Here is a 20,612-nt window from a genome sequence, read left to right as displayed (position 1 = left end):
GTGTGTTAGTGCCATTGTCTGATTTCGGGCTTTTCAAATGCTTTGCTTGTTCTAATATGAAGCTGTAGCAGCATTATATGTACCAAAGTCTTTCCTCGTTGATCCATGTGAAAAGGAACTTGAATACTGAATATGATAATCAAGAGATTGTGAAAATTGTCAGTTTTTCTACTCTTGCCTGATCCAGTACAGAGCTGAGTAAAATAATGCTCTGTTATGTCTTTGAATCTAAATTATGGCATGCTGTAGTTTGTTTTCACTATGTTACTTATACCTTTCCAATGTCAGCTGTCTTTGTTTAAAATACTGTAACGCTTTTTGTTTTGTGAAAATGTGATTTGCTTTAATACGTTAGTTTAACTTTTTTGTTTCTCTGAGTATTGATGTTCTGGTGTATCTTCATGGTAAATTTGTTTATGTTAACAGCTTGAATAGAGTTTTGATTGTTATATCTACTAAAATAAACATTTTTGATATTTCAACAGAAGTAACTAACTTTACCCATCACTACCTGCAAAGTGAATTTCCTCATTGTTCTTAAGAATTTCCTTATAGAATTCAGCCTGCCACAGTAGTAATTCACCTTTGACACTGAGCAAAGTCATCTTTCCTTTATCCACTGTTATATACTTTAATGACTATATAAGAATGCACAAATTTTAAATGCAAACAAGATGATTTAAATGTTGTTGTGCAGTTATATATTATAGACTTATTTAAAGAATGTGGGAGAAACTTTGAATCCTGAATAGCATAGGTGGCACTTACCATGTCAAATCATGAATGGTGCTACCTTAATGGGACAGTGGAGATGACTCATTTTTCACTTAGACTTGAATAATAGATAAGACATTTACTCTCTCATCTAATGGCTGTTAGGTGTCAGGTACATGGGATGAGTTCACGTTAAAAGAAATGCAAATAAATTAGTGTTCTTCCAAACATTTGATGCAGTGATTAATCATTATCTACCTGCTGTGATGGGAAATGAGATGCTGTAATTCTTACTTCTTTTGTTCACAGGGCTGCCATTATTAGGTAATTATATGAACTTTTTGATCTCCAAGCTCCTTTACACAAAATATGTGTAAGGAGGTTTCTTAGCAGCTGCTCTAGTTTTACTTCCAGGTGCCCTGATGGGAGCTTCCCTATCATCACTCCTGTCCGTGTCGGGATCCTGTTCCATTAGGATGCAGGGGAATGTGCCAATCTGAACACCTCCCCTCCTCACCTCCCCCATAATAGGGCAGCGGAGCAGAAGAGTCATCTGAAGAGTCAGGGGAATTATTTTCCAATAATAAATATGAACCCATAAGTTTTTCAAATTAGTTGAATAAAAATTGAATATTTCTTTTATTTAAAAAAAAAGCAGATACCTTGTCAAGGTAACGGCATAGTAAATAGGTGCAATATTCAAGAGAAGTTACGGCAAATGTCAAGTTTTTCCCTTTGCGTGTCTTTCACAACTTGAACAAACAGATATTTCATTGATCCCTTTTCTTATTTGGTCATTTACTTGGATGCATATTTCAGACCATTAAATCCCATAATATTTGTTAAGGGAGTGGCTAAAAAGCCCATAACACATAACTAAGCCACTTAAAAGCTCAGGTCACTTTAGAAAATATTTATGGCATCAGTCTGTTTTCCTTTCACTGGCATTTGCGTGAAACCATATTTGTTAATAAGTAGACTTGGGAGAGTCTGCAGTTCTGTGCTATATGTACTTTATTTAAGTGTTAGACCATGAGGTGTTTTCCCTGTTTGCTCTCAGGGTTTGTTTTTGAGTATTTTTTTTTGACTTCCAAAAGCCCAAACTACTGAGGCTTCAAAATCAAGAAGTCAAATTAGGGAGTGCCACAACTTTAGCTGATAGGTGCGTTTGGATACCTGTTCTAGTGTCATTAACTCGCACATGCACGCACATCCCTCCCCTACCTTCTACTCCTTGCTTCATTTGGTATGGCGGATTAGAACCACTCACTTAAAACAGCAGTTATCTGATACCTGTTTTTTTTCTTTTTTCCTAGTATCTGATAACAAACCATATTTATTATTTGAAGAAAAGTAACAATTTGTGACCTTAATGTAAATAGTTCACATCTGTGAGGGACTTGATCATCTTTGCCATGCTTACCTGCATGTAGAAGAGAACTATTATCATGTAACAGAAAACTAAGAAATGAAGTAAAGTTGTTATGTTTTGGGTAGTCAGTCTGAGATGATTTATTTCCCTCCTCATATATTTAAATTGCATAGCTCTTAAAAGTGTTCAAGGCACGAGCAGTGCCTTTGACGGAATCAGTGAGAGTTTAGCTCCTTGAAAATCCAACTTCCTCTTGGATAGTTGCAGGCTTGATATCCAGAAAGAGGAACATTTAGCTGGTGGCTGCCAGAGAAGAGCCTGGCTGGACTTTCCCAACTTCCCTGGGAGCTCTGTGACAGAGCAGGACTGTAACCAGTTCTCCAAGGCAGGTTTTGGCTGCTCTCTTCCCTGCAATCTCATGCATCTCTCGCTGCCTTCTGCAAAATTTCTCTAGCAAAGAAACTGGAGATCCTGTAGAGATGCTTTCATCACCACATAGCTTTTTAATCTGCAGGTGCAGTGCAATGTTCTGAGCCAGGCAGCAGCTCAGCAGTAGAGAAAAGGGAGGTGGCAAAGATGATAGGATTATGTAATTAAAGAACACACAGTGCATGTGAGCAGAGGGTCTGAGTTAAGGCAGTTTTAATTAAGAGGTTTACCAGTTGAGAAACGTTGGTCTTCAGTCATTCTGTAACATAACTATAAAATATAAATTTCTTTTTTTTTTTTCATATAAAACTGAGGGGAAAAATATATGAATTTAATCCATCAGTAAAACTGAAATTCTTACCTGCCTCTGCCACTTCAGCTGATGGAGTAAGTACTAGTAGAAATTCTTTGTCCTCCTGTTTTACACCTGAACCAGAAACTGTGAGCACTCATTTTGACTACAGTCTTCATCAGTATTTACCAAAAGCAATTGCTGGGTGAGATGTGAGACCGTTGCAGCCTCTGTAGGGAAGCGAACGGAGACAGTTGTAGTCACCAAATTGGAAGAAGATAGCATTAGCCATTCCCTGATGGTTATGAAGGACAGAGTGGTGAGACGGTGTGAAGACGAGGAATCAAAGTACCCTTTGCTTTGCTATTGGGGAGGAGACTGAAAAATCTTGCATGCTTGAGACCTTAACTTGCATTTTGGGTCCCGGACTGCAGAGTAATGAATTCAGCAGCCGCGAATTCTGTTCCTACCCAAAGGCTTCGATGTTAGAGTGGGGCTGTGCGTTTTTATTGCCCTCCCCCACCTTGCTCTGTTCTGATCCCACCCTGCTCTCCCCTATGTCCTGACCTCTGAAAGGGGCAACACAACATACGTGCGCGCGCTTAACTGTATAGAAGCCCCGCTCGCGTGTGAGCGCTGCCGCTAGGTATGGCAGTCTGTGTGTAGATCTGTACTGAACCCAGACAAAGTTGTGCTGTCCCCTAAAAGCTGTGGAGCGCCTCTCTTCACCCACGGGTTCCCTGAGGTGCTGAGCAGGAGAATGTGAGCTGTGATACAGGCAAACTGAAATATAAGATGCAAGCTTGTAAGCAAGCCAGCACCAAATTGGAGGCAGTGTCCACAAGAGATCCCTTCTGATTTGTCTGGCGCAGTGTCTTCTGTGAGGTGAAATTACAGTAGTTTGTAGAAATTCTCTTTGTTTTTGGCTGCCCAGTCGCACTGCTGCGGAGTGGCCTGAGAATCACTAAAAGCTGTAACGGTGATTGCTTGCGGATGTGTGGTGAACTGGGGGCACAATAAATAAGAGGTTACCTCCGTGTTTTCCAGGCATGGCCACCTGCCCTTGCGTACGAGAAGTGCTGTAGTGGGCGAGAGTGGCGCCGCGGCAGCATGCTGTGGGGCGGGGGGCACAGTGCCCCTTTGCTTGCTGCCTCGGCCTTAGGCTTCCTGGCACCGAGACCTCCAGAGAAGCATTTAGCGTTGAATGATAAAACCAGAGCCCTGCAAACCTATGTGTATTGCCATTTGTCTGAGAGTGTGTCATAGCAATATTGTGTCTTGGGATGCTGTCTGACCCCCTGAGCTAAAGAACGTTTTTGAAGCGTTTGTCTTTCCGAGTCTGTATTTGAGCTGAGAGTAGATGGGGTCTCTTCTTGCTGACGTTTTGCAGAGCTAGTCCCTACCAGGGTGGATGCTCTGGGGAAATGTGTAGATAGCTTGACACATGTAGCCCTTCCTCTCCCCAGTTAATTATCTGTTGGTAGGCTTTGATTTTTTTCTTTTCTTTTCCCTGATTGTTTTTCTGAAACTGTTCTGACACATCAGTGCAAGTTGATATGTGTTCATATTCTTGATATTACCTCTGGCCCCTTCATCGGGGCTTTTGCCTACTTTTGTATTTTGGTATGTGAATGCCATTGTAAATCCCAAAGTATTTTTTTTTCTATTGAGATGACAAATGGCTGATCTACATATGAGAACTTGCATTTATTGAACTTAAATAGGTTTTTAAATCAAGCTAGTCACACAGTACATATTTCTAAAGTTAGTGCTCTTAAGTTGATTTTGTTTGTTGGTAAATTACTAATTAAAGTGAAATTGACCTTACTTGAGAATGACAATTAAATGCATAATGTGAAATGCCATCTCTGTTATATTGTTCTCCATTGGTTTGGGCATCATCACTCTGATTTTATAGCTTTGAAAGAACATGTTGTTTAAGCGAGGCTATTAATTCTGCAGAGAATTGCAATCCGGTTCGATGTTTTGTGTGTTTGGGAGTGGGGGGGAATTGTGACTGGGAACAAAGTTAAGGTGCTGTTGAGCTGAGGAGGAACAGCTGTTGGTGATATTAATAAACTTTTTAATGCTTTTCCCCTTTCTTCCTCCTAGGCTGGTATAGAGGTTATACACTAAGAAAAAAATCCAAAAAGGTAAGTTGTTCTGTTGTAGCATTTGTTTTTCTTTTGGACAAAGATAAGATGTCACTGGGTGTGTTACATATTTATTACAACTGAGATCAGACGGGTGTTATGTTACTACATGGTAACAGCTTACCATGTGTCCACTGATCTCTAATGACTGTTCGTGTGGTCTCAACCTGAGATAAATGAACCTTTCAAGTTAACTGAAACTACTCTCAGCGAAGCCTAAAAGCTGACTTGTATGTCTAGTATTTTTGCGGTGTGAGTGTGTGTTATGTACAGCCCATGTGGAGCAGCTGACGTGCATCAGCTCGTTTTCTGCAATAAGTTATTTAGAGTACCAGAGCCTTTACTTCAGGAAAAAGTTAAGTAAGAACTTTTACAGAACTTTATATTGGTAGTTGGTCTGTTTAAAGGCTGATGGCTTGCTTCACGTTCTGTTAAATAATGCATTACTCATAAAATGTGATTGCCTCTTGGAAAGTGATGAGGAGATCTACATTGTGATTTTCAGCCATTCTCTGTGAGAGATGGAGTAATCTTCTGCAGTGTAATTTTTGCCTTTTTGATAGGCTTTAAGCGTGCGTAAAGGGCTGCTGTTTATAACAGTGTTTTTTTGAGGGGGGGGGGAACTAAACAGCAGAAATATTGCTTATAATATTGGAGTTTTATAGTGGTAATTAACCAGAACTAAAAGATTTGTATTTTTGCTTTTTTGGTCATTTCAAAATGAAAAGCTAACATGCAAGCATGCAGAATTGGTTTTTGAGTTATTTCTGCATATCTAAAAGTAAAGAGTGAGTGAGTTCTGTGGTTAATCCTGCCCATTTCATAACAAGGCCTGTTTCATGTTTATCCTTTTTTTTTTTTTTTGGTGTGCCTATTTATTTATTGTTAAGGAAATTTTTCACAAATATACCTTATTCAGCCTAAGCGGCAACTAGGCATTGCTCTTGGCCTAATTAATTCCCGGTGTTGCTGTATTTGTTTGACTGCAGCTAAATGTAGTCGGCCTTCCCTTCCCCCTGCTCCAGGCTAAAAGGAAAATTATACGTGACATTGTACCTATTTGCGACCCATAAAATGTGAAATTTTGATAAAATTCTTTAAGTATAAGATATACTTTCTCATATAAAATGGGAACAGACAGCCTTCATGTGAGAGGATGAATGTGTCCTTCCCTGCGTTGCAAACAGATATGCCCCGCACGCATACCCTTTGATGGGACATGGGCAAGGATGAAGCAGAGCGTGTTCCTGGTTTCACTCTTGCTTTGCTTCTGTCTTTTCCCTCTGCTATTTGCTTCTTAAGACCTGGAGCAAAGTAGCAGATCTTCCACTTTATATAGTGTGATAATCTTGATAGCTTGTTTTCTGTCTCTTCTTGGCCAGCACACTGAACCCTTTAATCATCTGCGTGTTTCTGCATTGATGTCCTGTTCCTTCCTCATTTTCTCCTGAAATTCTTGTTCTTTCCTGTTCTCATGTGTGGCTCATGCTTGTTGGTTGCCGCTCTCTGCACCCTGCCCCTGCTGCTTCCTGTGGCCCTACTATACTTGGCATGTGTTAAAGCAGTGGGGCTGCAGGTTAAAAATGAACTTTATTATTGAGGACTTGGAAACTTAAACTGACTTCTGTTGAGGTTGTTTTTATCACTACCTTTGAAAAAATAGTTTAAGGTTGTTTTTTTTTTTAGTAAATATGCTTTTATTATAAATAAGGCAAGCTTTACAACTTAATGCTAGATTTTAGTCTTCTATTAGGCACCCGAGTATAGTTCTGAGAATGATGTAGAAGAATAGAATGGGTAATTCACGCCCCCCTGCAAGTTGGTGCAGCATTCTGAGAATTTTTTTCTTGCATTCCCAAATAAGAAGGCTGAACCACTAGTTCTAAAAGATGAGGTGGAAGAAATTTGTTTCCTCAGTTTAACTTGAATTATTTTGTTTAGTATGTGCTTTTGCTATTTTGAAAATACGATTTTTATTTCTAGAATCTTGAGATAGAGCATATTTTTTCAGAAAAGCAGTATTGGTCTTTTGGAATGTTGTTGATCAAATTGCTATTTGGCTTGCAAAGCTAATGGTAGGTTGGTGAAATGAGACGGTATATAACAAAATTAAAGTCTGTATACTATCGGCTGCAGTGAAGGATGACTGTGTTTTGCATGTGCATGCACAGCAACTGAGCCAGGCAGCCCGGTATCATGTAATATTCTTGCATAGTGTCGCCTGTAACTGAGAGCCTGTAAACACTGGGAAAATGCTAGGAGACAAAAGGAACATCTTGTAGTGGGAGAAGAAGGCTTGGTTAGACATGAGAAAAAACAGGCAGCAGGACCTGGATTTGGGGAGAAATGTCACTTTGGAGAAAACTTGTTTAAAGTGACTTGTTAATTCATACTTTCAAAAGCAAATCTATTTTAGTTTGCATCTGTATATAATCATCCAGGGACCAGGGGAAACTAAGGCAAACTGTATCTGAGCTGAGAGAGGAAACGCTCCTTTGCAGGGCCACTTATAGCAGGATATCTCTGCTGTTTTGTTCAACACTGTGAAGATAAGTTTAAAAACGCTGAATCTCTATATTTTTCCTTCATTCTTACTAATGTTGCAAAACCTTGAAAGGACATCCAATACAAAATTTAAATGCTGTAAACTTTAAAAAAAAAAAAAAAAAAAAAAAGCGAGAGAGAGAGTCTGATGCTTAAGAGGAAGTGAATGGCTCTCTAGACAGATCTGGCAATGTGTCTTGGCAGGTTGTTAAGTAATAGAGGATGTGTTACGTGCATCTGGTTAGTTAAACTAATTTTTCCCCCCTTCTCCTTCCTTCTCAAAGGGCATATTTCCTGCATCCTATATACATCTTAAGGAAGCAATAGTTGAAGGAAAAGGGTGAGTTTCATCTGAAAATCATGAAAATTCATTTTCTTATTTGTGTTGATGTAATTTCAGTGCATTCATCAGATGGCTTATACTTGTTTCCGGTTAGTAAAGGAGCCGATGACCATGGTTTTTTTAACTTATAACCGAACTCAAGCTCAAAGGTGCTAATATCAGAAGTGTATTTGGCATTTTGGGTATTACGGTCCTTAACTACATCAGCATGTAGTTGAGCTAGAGCATAACCTTTTCTGTATTAGTTTAAAAGCTTCGGATGAATTAGTAATTTACCAGGGTGGTTTTTGTAACTTTTGTTATTCTCATGAATGATAATTATTTAGATTAATTCTCCCCACCCCAGTTTGAGTTTTGAGTTCAGTTTTCCCATCATCATTTATCTTCTAGCCCTTGCATCTCACAGCTTCTGCCTGGTCTGGTTAAGGAGACCTATGATACGAGATCCTTTTCCTATTATGTAGATGAAATTTCAAGTCACTTAATTTCCTTTTCAATAAGCTTTTGTAGACTCTTCCCTGAGAGGTGTCATCTAGGCATCACTTGCTACCTTAACTGAGAAGTTATGTTAAAGTTCTGTCTTTCAGGGAGGAATTGTTTTTGTGAGTCTCCTGCTCCTTTGCCTGATATATGCGACTGTAGCTTGGGCTGTATTTTTGTCATTTAACAGCTGATAAAGTTCAGGTCCTTGCATAAATACCAATCGTTGCTGGGCATGCATGTAAAAGTTCATAAAACATGATAAAATTACTTAAAGTTTGATAAAAGATTACTTAAAAAACCAAAAAATTGAAAAAACAAAAAAGTGGAATGAAATTAATGAATGATTAGCCAGGTATAAAATGGAGTGAAACAGGTTTAAAATATTTTATTCCTTTGTGCCTGATTTATTTTTATACACTGTTAAATATGTAAATGATAAAACTACTAATCATATGATTACTACCTAATGACATCTTTCTTGCTGATTACAAAACTGCTTTTAAGTACCCTACTTCTGAAATATTAAAAGATCTAGCTGTTGTTTCGTACTTGGGCAGCACATAATTTTAAAACAGGTCATACAGAAGCTTAATGGTAATGTCTTGCATGCTTGAATTTTTTTTTTTTAAGACCAATAGTTTGAAAAACGATTATGCTTTACTATCGTGACATTGTACATGCTGCATATCTGGCTTTCATCTTTATTGCTTCCTATAAAATTGGTATCTTAGTAGCAAATGGTATGGTGAGGTATGTATCAATACCCTTATCTTGTGAATGTGGAAACAAGAATTGCTTGAGCTCAATACCATAGTCTCAGTCCACTGAAGCTTCCTTTAAGTCACGAGAAACAGGTATATGCTACTACTTCTATATATTATGATGTATTTTTTTTGCAATTTTTAAAAGTTTATTATGTTACATTATTTTGATTCATGTTATGAAATTGGTTTTGGAAATGATCAGCTGCTTCTTTGAATTAAGTAATTTTAGGTAAGATGGCAAAATCATTCCTAACTTCTTTCTTCTTCTAAGACAACATGAAACAGTTATACCCAATGAACTACCACTGATTCAGGAAGTTACTACAACATTACGGGAATGGTCTATAATATGGCGGCAGTTATATGTTGTAAGTATTTGCTTAGAAAATTATTTAAAGTATTAGGTGGTTTGTGCGAAGAGTGATGTTCTGAAAGTTAATATGGAAAGTATGAAGAAACGGTTAATGACTTGCCCCCTCTACTGCTTTTGAAGGCTCCTTCCAAACTAACGTAAAGCTCTTCAGTATCTTCTGTGTCATGGCACGCATCTCAATTGTTTCTTTTTGGCGTTTTCTCAAATACACTATATTTCTTGTGCAAGTTTTCTGTAGAGTGATACCTTGTTCTAGCAGTAATTTGTTGAGTAGTTACAGCTGGCTTGACTGAAAATCCTTTTTCATAGGGTGCTGCAGCTTGCAGATTATCTGGAATACATTGGCTTTTAAAGATATATTTTAGATTTTTCTAAGTCTGTAGATGAATGTGTTAAATGAGGAAAACTATTTTTGAGGACAGTTCACAAGCCTGTCACTCTACGTTATAAGAACTTGAATTTCCAGTGTCAAACTGGTGGGTTGAAACCTCAGTCTTTGAAAATGCATCAGTATAGATCTTTACCTGGCAGTATTTTTGTACTTAAAGTTGATTATTTTAAATTTATCCTTACCTTACTTAAATTTAATGGCACTTACTTTCATATGCTTAGGTTAAGTAGGCATGGGTAAATGTCTCAACAGAATATCTACAAAAGTTTGTAAAATTCACAGCTGTGGTTTTACATATGTTGTCTTAAATAAGAATATAGTCCTAGAATTTTATAGTAATAAGTATTTGCATTGATGGGGTAATAGAAAAATGGGGTAATAGAAAAATGACAGTAGTCATGGAAGTACCAGGATGAAGGCATTTGTAAGTGTGATTTAAGTATTGTTCAAATGTACACCTAAACTGTAGTTCAAATGTAAACTAGTATTATTGGGTGCAAGGTACCCTAGCTCAGACTTCTTATGCTTTAATTGCGTAAGAGGACTATAAATACAACAATTTCACATCCCTATTATTTGGTTAAAATAGGGTTTAATGCAAAAACCTTAGCTCTGAAGCATGTCTGAAATCTTACTTCTACCATGAAAGTAGTTGTGTAAGGTAGAATGAATGTTTTACAAAAGTGTGTTGCTGAGAACATGAGAGGAAGCTATTACTCTTAACATAGGGAGAAACTAAAGACGGCGAGGAAATGAGTTTACTATTTTCATGTGCCTGGTTTATGCCTAATTTACTCTTAAAGGATATTTAAAGGTGGATAGGAACCAGAATTTCTGAGCAGCTGACCCAATATCCATTGCAGCCATTGAAAAGGTTCCTGTTGACTTACGTGGTTTTGAATTGCATCCGTGAAAATACAGGAAAGATGATTAAAAACATAGTATACTGGAAGTAATGTAGTGTTGAAGTTAGATGAAGGTTAATACATTATATTAGGAGAGACAGAGGGAGACTGAGAGTTTTAACGTGGCAAGATACCAGAGAGCTGATGCATTGAGGAGCAAGGAAGAAATAAATGGGGCAGAAGCACACTGGAAAGAAACAGAATTTGCAGAGGGCAAAATACAGAAGAGCTGGAACTAGGTAAGCTACAAGATGCAAAGTAAGAGAATTTTTGAGAAAGTTCCTTAGTATTTTCTTCAGTAATTCCTACTTGGAGTGTAGGACAGTGGAAAATTAAAGTCACATAGATTCAATTGTTTGGTAAGCAGTATACTGACCGAAATGGCAAACTTTATCTCTATTTACCCTTGGTTTCACTGCTATATGTTACTGAGGGCAATGCGAGTTGCAGTTTGACCCTAATATCTTTCTTGGGATTACTCTGAGTAGGGAATCTGATATTTCTTAATGTCAGAGAAATATCACTTGTACAGCTGCACAAAGTATGGTTGCTATGCGCATATAATAAGAAAGGAAGGATAGTAAAAGACATTGTTGGAAGTTTTCTTACCAATTTTTGTTTGTTTGTTTTGTAGCATTCATTTTTTGCAAAATTAAATTCTCCTAATATAGGAATAATTTGTTCTGACCGTTAACGTGGAGTATCTCATTTGTATCATGTATTCGCTTCTGTAAAGAAACATGAACAGCTAAACAATGCTGCTGTACTCTGTTAACTGTGTGATGCTACCAGCAGCCTCGGTTTGGGGAAAGAAAGTGTCCCAGTCCCTGTTATGTTCATAGTATGCGTAGGCAGATCACTTGGTGAGTGAGTTTGTGGTTTGTTTCTCAAGGTTATCTGTACAGATTAACTGCATATGGTCAATTGCCAGAAAGAGATGTGTTGCACTAGGGTTGCCTTCTCAAGGGGGATTTGGTTGACTTGGAAGTAACAGGCTTCAAATCAGTCCTTTTATAATAAGACTGTAGAGATCATCTAAACACATGTGATCCACATTCTTGCATATCAGAAATCATTAAGCTTCCACTTATCCCAGGGTTGAGTCCATAACTTGTGTCTGAATAATGAGTAGGTATCGAGTTTTGATTTGCAGGTAATAAAGGGAGTGCCATGTTCTTCACCTTGCTAGTTCCCAATTGCCTGCAGCATAGAAAATGGTGAACCTCGTTCTCATTTGAATTTGTCTGCCTTTAGCTTCCAGCCATAGGTGCCTGTTGTGTCTTTCTCTGCTGCATTAAAGAGCTGTTAATAACTGGTATTTTCTCTCTGTGAAGGTGCTCACACGCTATAATCAAGTCAGCTTTTTGATAATCTGAACAGACTGAAGTCTTTTAAGTTTCACAGTTAGGTGTTTTCCCCTTGCCTTTGCGTTGCTGTGTTCTTCTTCTTCCCCTCGGCAGTTTTTTGTTGTCTTTGTATATAGCAAAGAATTGTAAATTTATTTTAATTATTTAGTCATTCCAATTGTTTTTGGTCAAATAAGGCCCGGGAGTAGTCAGAATGGAAGATAGCTGCGCGTAGCCTGAATAATTCATTGATGTAGGACACTTAGAAAGAGGTGCTCTCTTTCAGAGTGTATTGAACTAATGACTTAGCTGGCATTTGAGAGCTATGAAGACAGTAGGAGAGTGCTTCTGGCTGAGATCAAAGTGCTCGGAGCCTCAGTTTCTTCTTTGTCTCTAGGTGACTTTCCCAAGAAAAGAGAGACTATTGTTCTGTAATTTCAGTTGCGCGTAGCATTGGTCATTGGTGGTACTAAAGCCGTGTCCACTGTGCAGTGTGTCTAATCCTGTTTTGTGGATAAGGAGTTAATCTTTTGCTTCACAATGTATGTGTATGTATGGATGTGCATGCGTATACCTAAAATGAGGCTGCTCCTGTTGTACGTATGGAACTTTATCTCCCTGAGTCCTAGCTTAGCTGTATGTCGCTAAAGAAAGTTTGTGTATGCTGCTGAGCACTACTTTAGATCCATAGTTCCTTTCTGTGAGGTTTTATGCTTTCCACCCTTCTTCAGGTGTCGCTACCTGTGGACTTTTAAGATACTGAGGAATTGTAAAGTATTATTCTGAAGCTTTAACTAGAAAAAGACTGTCAAGCAGGTATGATGCACGTGGGGATACTGTAGAACTTGGCTCTCTTGCTGTTAGTTCAGTCCTGTTCGACTCAGTGTAGTGGGTCCTTGGATAAAAGTAGTATATAAACCAAAAAGGGATGTCTTTTACGTTGAAAGCTTATTCTAAATAGATTGTGATCCAGGTTTTAAGGTAGCATAAATATAAGCATTTACATTTATTTGTATGCCTGAAAAAGTGTAAGATTCCGTATATTTGGTGTTCTGTATTAGGGAAAGTTGGGCTCTTATTTTAGAGCTAACTCTAGATTCTCACCCTTTTAAACTCATGTTTTATGATTATAACATGTCATATCTACTTAAAAGATGCTCAGTAGACTTTAAAACTAACTCTACCCTTTTTTTCCCCCCTGTAAACAGCAAGATAACAGAGAAATGTTTCGTAGCGTGCGGCACATGATATATGATCTTATTGAATGGAGATCTCAGATACTCTCTGGAACTTTACCACAAGATGAACTCAAGGAACTGAAAAAGAAAGTGACTGCCAAAATTGATTATGGAAACAGGTTTGTGAACAATATATTACAAGTGTTTCCATTTAAAAGCAAATCAGCTTTATATTGATATTAGCTATCAAGTACGTCTTACAGGATTCTTTTACTCCTGTATTTATGCCGTTGTAAGAGTAATATAGTAACAATCTTTTAATAACAAGATAAAGAAAGAAACTGAATATCACATCTTTTAAATGGAGTAAAATTATAATATACCAAATCATATATGAATTGTATTGTCACTTGCTTGATGACATTATCAATTTGATATCGAAATAAAGCTGTGATTTTTAAGGTCAGTTGAAAAGTGTAAGTATTGCCTCCACTGAAGATGTAATTTAAACTCTGCTCGCTTCTGTAGTGTATTAATGTTGTTGCCTTCCCAAAACCACCAGCTGTGTGTGCCCTGAAGTTACTTGTGCTGTAATGTGATGTTGAAGGATTTGGCTCAGAAACAGTTTAACTCACTGTTTCTCTGCTTATGTAGTATGCAGCTTGTACCAGAAGATTACCAGACATTTAATAAAAGAAAGTCTCTATCTAACAGATGACAGTGGAAATTATGAAGTCTTTAAAAAAAAAAAAATTACAACGATATAGATTGCATATGTCAGATATGTTAGCAATTTAAATGTGTTAACTCTTGATTATAGAATAACTTCCAAACAGGGGTCTGAGTTGAAGCAAAAAAGTTGTAGGTTATGAGTTGTCTATACAGGTATGAATTTTCCTTTAAATTGAAAGGGAAGAATCATACCTTTCTCTCAAAGAAATCAGAACTTGTTTGAAACAGTATTTTGAATACTGAAAGAGAGCACTGTAGTACTGTGCACCTGGGGACTGAAAGTATTCCGCAAACCAATCTTTAAATGCCCTTGTGATGTAAATAATTCATCAGATTTCTGCTATTTGTGCTTTATTTTTTAAGAACTGCCCAACTTGCAATATTTCTGTTCATGTATTTTAGCTACAAAAACTGTAATTTAAAAAAAAAACCAAAAAACAACAGAAAAGTAACTCCATTCAGTAAGTAATTTAGCATTTATAATCCAAGATATGGTCCGTTGTACTCCATTAGACAATTAACCAGATGTTGTTGATGATATTTGTTTGGCTACTGTATTTTACCATCTGGCGAAGGAGTTGGTTAAAGTTTCTCTGAATAACCTCCAGATGCTCAGTGTTCAAATACAATAGAACATCTTGTGCTATGTTTTATATTCATAATGTTCTGATGGACTAATTAAGTGATCAGAACATTCTCTGTAGAGCCGAGGAAACAATTGAATTTGAACTTCTGAGTAAATATTCACAACTAGGAAGATGCCGTATCTTTATAATGTAGTTGTATATTCACTTTTGTCTGAAATAAACATAAGTGACGATTTCAGTATCGGGACAGAAAGAATTTATTAGGCATTTCATAAATATTTTCTGATCTAATTAGATACCAACTTTTCCTGTTTTGTGAAATGCTGATTTGTAAATATGACTTTCCAATAGATAAAGGCACAATTTCATTGGATATTGTTGAAATACCTAATGGAGTGAAAGCTGTCTTATTTTTACTTTTAATGTGTGTCTGAAATTGGGTCAAATAATTTTGTTGTGAATACATGTTTCTTCAGTTGCAAGAAAACTGCAAACTGTGACATTTAAGAAAAATATCATCCCCCCCGCCCTGTATCACTTTTACGTGAAAGGATAAAACAAAGAATCAAAGTAGTGCTTGCTCCTACTCATTTAACAATCTGTGCAAATGTTCTTGTCTTGTTCGTGACTAGTAGGCTGAGTGATTAGTCATTCTCTGAATTTCTGAGTATCTTTTCATCTGGTCCAGTTGCATGCCTTCTGCAGAAGGACTCTACTTTTGTTCATCCAGGCCGTACAGTTATACTAGTAACCAGTGTGTCCCCTGCTCTTGCTGCTGTCCAAAAACCAGTTATAGGGAGCAAGAAGATTTTGACTGCTTTTTTGTTTGACTTCAGTGATGAAACCACTTTCTCTCTAGAAAGTTCTGAGTCTGGTGGTCCAGGGATGCTTAGGAGTTTCGTGATGACGAGGTCTGGTTGCAGAGCAGAGCAACCCCAGCTGCAGCACTCCGGGTGCTTGTTTGAGCGATTGTTTAAGTGATGCTTGTCCACTTTTAACTTGCATTGCAATTAATTGAAGTTTCCTGTACCAGCTCTGTTCAAGGCTTTGTCTCAAACGTGCAGGTTTCCCTCTTGTTAAGGAGTGGCAAGGAGTGGTCTTCCGAGTACATAAATGTCTTTGTCTGCTAAAGCTTGTGTTATTCTTTTCAAATGATTGAAAGTCATGTCCGAAGGGGATTTACTCTTGGATAAACTATAAACTGCTGTGTGGCATGTTAGATACTGCAAGTTTAAGTTAAGCTCAATGATAAAACATTTCAAAGACTAAGTTTCAACAGCACCGTCGTGAGAGAGGGCTACAGACTCAGATGATGATAACTTTTGAGACCGTATCTGTTGAAAGGGAGTTGGAGATCAGTCTTATAGATAAGTTAAGAGAAATACAGATCAACAAAAACTTGAATCTTTTATCTGCTGCAAGCACAGTATAAAAATGGAAAAATGTGGAAGATTGGACTTGATTATGTCCTTGGACTTGATTATGAAAGAGTGGACTTGATTATGGCAGAAACCCTTCTTTCTGTGGAGTAATCATGGATGTTAACACCATGCTGACAGAAATCTTGCTTCTGCCTTAAAGGGAAACATCTTGTGCATTCTTGTACTTTGTGGATTTTTGCAAAAACACGAATATGTCTGTTCAGGAGGAGACTATGAAGTGGGACGAAGAAATGAACTGACCAATTTGCATGTGGTGTGACTGTAGATGTTTGTTCAAACTGTCAAATGAATCAGAGGAGAAGACAACATTTCTTGCAAGTTTAGTTGTTTAAGAAGTTGCTTCCCCAGCTGTTCTGCTATTTAAATTGGGCTTTCTGTTTTTCCTCTGAAACGGATGAGGAATACTCATTTCCATCAGTTCTGTAAGCACTGTGTGAAAACGTGACTTCCAATCAGAAATGAGCATCTCATGGGTTGATAGTGTGTTTAAGTTGTTTTATGGTTTATCAAATAACTTTTTCCAGCCTATGTCAGGTGTGCATGAATTTAAGGTTAAACGCTTGGCATATTTTTTCCCTCCCATTTGTTTGAGCATTGTCAATTCACAAGTATGTTTATATTTTTGTATAGAATTCTTGATTTAGACCTGGTTGTTAGAGATGAAGACGGCAATATTCTGGACCCAGAGCAGACCAGCACAATTAGCCTTTTTAGAGCCCATGAAATAGCTTCCAAGCAAGTTGAGGAGAGACTGCTGGAGGAAAAAGTAAGATACACTATGTAACTGTAGCTTTTCTTTGAAACGTAACTCTGGTAAGCTAACTGATTGCTGTTGTGAGCATTAGAAATGAAAGAGTTGATAAGCCTGACAACTCCTCATAAACATAAATTCTGTAGGTACTTGCATGTCTTGAGCTGTTGAATTACTTTTGTCTTCCTTTAAAGGGCTGGCTTATTAGAGTTCACAGTTATAATGTATCAATATATTGTTTCAATGAATCAGCTACATTTATATGTTAATACCAGAGGTGCAGAAACTGCTGCCTGTGTAGCAAAGTTGTACAGTAGGTTGTCATGAGGGGTTATTTTAAGAATCAAGTAGAATCACAGAATCACAGAACGGTTGAGGTTGGAAGGGACCTCTGGAGATCATCTAGTCCAACCTCCCTGCTCAAGCAGGGTCACCTAGAGCACATTGCCCAGGATCACATCCAGACGGCTTTTGAATATCTCCAGGGAAGGAGACTCCACTACCTCTCTGGGCAACCTGTTCCAATGCTCTGTCACCCTCACAGTGAAGAAGTTTTTTCTCAGGTTCAGAGAGAGTCCATTAAAAGTATACAACCAATCCTCCAGCAAATATCAGACATTAAAAACATTTGCTAATAAACCAAATCCATATTTCTTTGGCTGTTAAGAACCTTAACTTATGAATACGTTTTTCACTTGGGAATACTGTGCTGACTATGTTTCTGTGATTTTTATGTATGCCAGTCCTGAAAACTTGTTTGTTGAATTACAGGGAGCAAATTTAAAGACTTTCTCGGACTTCTACCTGACTGAGCAGTCAACTTCTTTGCAATTCAAATTTTATTCTTTACAATAGAAATCTTTTTTCTTTTAAAGAGTCCTCCCAGCCTCAGGAACATGATATTCCTGAGGAGTTGCTCATGAGTGCACTAGTGCAACTGAATGAATTACTGTGTCCTCTTGAGTCATAATGGGCCATATACAGGCTCACAGCCCATAACAAACTTAGTGTAAAAATATATTAATTCAAGTCCCATTAATCTCTACTTAAGTTTTAAACTAATACATATTTACATTCCAAGTTTTTTTTTCTGTGTCCTTGCCTCAAATAGTTTTGGCAGTCATATCCCCGCTTTCCTTTTGTTTCTCTGAAAATGGTCTCATTCTTTTTTAGTCTCCTGCAAATTTAAAAAGTACAATAGAGAGAATATGGATCTATTGTGTCCTGTCTCTCTCTCCACGACACTTAAAGTATTTTAAGAGTAGGACTGTTGTTCGTTGTTGCACATCAGCTGATATGCAGGGACTTAGACAACCTGCTGGTGTCTAAGCTTCACATCTTTGCAGCTCACTCCTCTGGGGAGGAGGGGAATTTGGGCTATTTCTGTGGAGTTTTGGTGAGGACAGAGGAGCCTTTTGCTATGCTGGACGCTCCTAAGAGCGATGCAAGAGCAGAGGCAGACACTCAAACTTATTGCTATGGGTGAAGGCTGAAGCTGGAAACCGGGAGCTGGGTGGGAGGGCACAAAATGTGTTTTGAAGAGTGTTGATGGGCATCTTCTGGGAGTGGAGTGCCAGGTAGGCTGGCTGAGAGGCTTCGAGGTGCTGCTGTGTGAGGGACACCCTTGGGAAAGGGGCAGAGAGCACAGGAGTGTGTTCCTGCCGGGAGTGTGTGATCCCCTGAGGAGAGGGACATGGACTGAGCTCAGTGGCTGCATGCAGCTGGGAGCTCTCTCAGCACCTAGTCTCTGCTCTCTGGACAGCATCTTGGTTTCTTGGTCTTCTCCTTGCTGTATGATCTGCTTTGCTTTTAATGCCCTCCCTCCCCCTTTTCTTTTTGTCCCATGTGTCTAGATAAAATAGTTCATGGAAGGTTTAGGTAAAGGATGAGATGTGATAACCTGTAGAAATTGTAGAACTAGCACTGTCTTCTTTCCCCTCTTTCTTGGCACTCTCTAGCTGCCAGAAAAATAGCGATCGCAGTAAAGAATAGACTTCCTTTTTTATCAGGTATTTCTGCAGCTGTATGTTTTGCTCCGTTTATTTAGCTTTAAGTGAACAAATCTCTTTTTGCTAATGGTCTGGGACCTCATGATAGGATTTATGACAGACTGCTTTTTTTGAGTCTAATATAAACGAAGATGATGAGCAGACACTCAACAGACAACCCCTATCTTTTCATCTGACTGAAAGATTTTAGGAAGAATGTTTTATAGTGGTTGGATAGTCATTAGACAAACTTAAAGTTTCTTCTGTTCTTGAATTACAGTCTCAAAAACAGAATATTGATATCAACAGACAAGCCAAGTTTGCTGCCACTCCTTCATTTGCTTTATTTGTAAATTTAAAAAATGTAGTTTGCAAGATAGGAGAAGATGCTGAAGTCCTTATGTCTCTCTATGATCCGCTGGAATCAAAATTTATCAGGTTAGTGTTTTCCATCTCCTGCACTCCCTAATCTTTGCTTACTCAGTTTTACTTACTTAGTAAGGTAAGTTTTGCAGGCTGAGGGGGCTTAAGGTAAAATTTCTTTGAAACGTGTAGGGCAAGGTTATCTGGGAAGCAACAATGCAGCACCTCTTTGCTATCTTACCCAGCACAGCACGAGGCAGGTCCCATCGCCCACAGTACACTTCAGAGCCATGCTGTTCCTTGTCACGTTGCGTCTTTAATTCCATAAATGCAGAGTTTAAATGAGACATGAACACGCTTGCAAGGCTTTGTGCACTCATTCACCGCAGCCTTGACAGTAATTTGAGTTACATTTCTAGATTCCTCCCTTCCTTAAAGAAATTCCTATGCTTTGTTGCTGGAGAATTGCTTTCTTTTGTAAATGATAGGCACTAAGGCACTAAGTGAAATAGCAGCTGTCTACTAGGTAAATATTTATTTGATTAGGCTACAGAGATTGGGTTTAAAATAGTCTTCTATAAGTCCCAAAGTTGATTTTATATGCTTATGTTAAAGGAAACTCTTTAAACACAAAGTTCTCAAAACATTGTTCTTTCAGTGAAAACTATTTGGTGCGCTGGTCAAGCTCTGGACTCCCTAAAGATATAGACAGATTGCATAACCTTCGAGCAGTATTCACTGTAAGTGTATGAGGTTGATTGAGTTTACAAAGTTTAAAGAGCTTGTTTCATATCTTGTGAATAATTGAAGAATTTAATGATTTGTATATAAAAGTGTGGAATAACCTCTGCAGGATATGGTCCTAGTAAAGACTAGCGTGAGACGTTTCTCATAAGTGACTATTACAAATGCTAAACACCTAAGTTTCTCCTCTTCAGTATTTATGAAGTTTTAACTTATTAAAAATGACTTACTAGAAATTATTTAGCTTCCAAAGCAGTTAATTTGCCCAGAATTCAATATGAGACTTTGCTCATAACAGTACTGTTATGGAAATTATTTTATTGTGAGAATAATTTGTTCTGGTGCTAGAGGCTAGTATGACAAAAGCAACAAACTTCTGTCTTCTAAAATAGAACTCGAAATTCAATTAGTATAAAGTAATCTGAAGGAACTATTATTTCTTAGGACCTTGGCAGCAAAGACCTGAAAAGAGAGAAAATCAGTTTTGTCTGTCAGATTGTGAGAGTGGGCAGAATGGAACTGAGGGACAACAATACGAGAAAACTAACCTCTGGGTTACGGCGGCCTTTTGGAGTAGCAGGTAACTTTTTTGCATTCTAGATCTGGGTACGTGACACTTCATGGTTGCATAGAAAGCTTTGTGTGCGAAGCTCCTATTGGATTGCATACGTTCAAATTTGTTCATAATTTAATCAGGCTTACTGCTCCACTGAAGTAT

The 20,612-nt window shown here is 37.9% G+C and overlaps 1 protein-coding gene across 2 annotated transcripts in view; it reads left to right on the top strand.

The window, feature by feature from the left end:
* The window catches only part of DOCK1 (dedicator of cytokinesis 1), a 321,007-nt gene that overhangs the window by 24,145 nt on the left and 276,250 nt on the right, over positions 1-20,612 (top strand). For both annotated transcript variants that reach the window (XM_068951448.1, XM_068951446.1), the window contains exons 3-10: positions 4,920-4,960; positions 7,789-7,844; positions 9,366-9,462; positions 13,318-13,466; positions 16,679-16,814; positions 19,068-19,225; positions 19,809-19,890; positions 20,339-20,474. In XM_068951448.1, the coding sequence (XP_068807549.1) occupies positions 4,920-4,960; positions 7,789-7,844; positions 9,366-9,462; positions 13,318-13,466; positions 16,679-16,814; positions 19,068-19,225; positions 19,809-19,890; positions 20,339-20,474 (855 nt within the window). The remainder of the gene's footprint in view (positions 1-4,919; positions 4,961-7,788; positions 7,845-9,365; positions 9,463-13,317; positions 13,467-16,678; positions 16,815-19,067; positions 19,226-19,808; positions 19,891-20,338; positions 20,475-20,612) is intronic.

Source organism: Struthio camelus, chromosome 7 (assembly GCF_040807025.1).
Source record: "Struthio camelus isolate bStrCam1 chromosome 7, bStrCam1.hap1, whole genome shotgun sequence".
Taxonomy (NCBI): Eukaryota; Metazoa; Chordata; class Aves; order Struthioniformes; family Struthionidae; genus Struthio; species Struthio camelus.
This window is presented reverse-complemented; position numbering and strand designations above follow the sequence as displayed.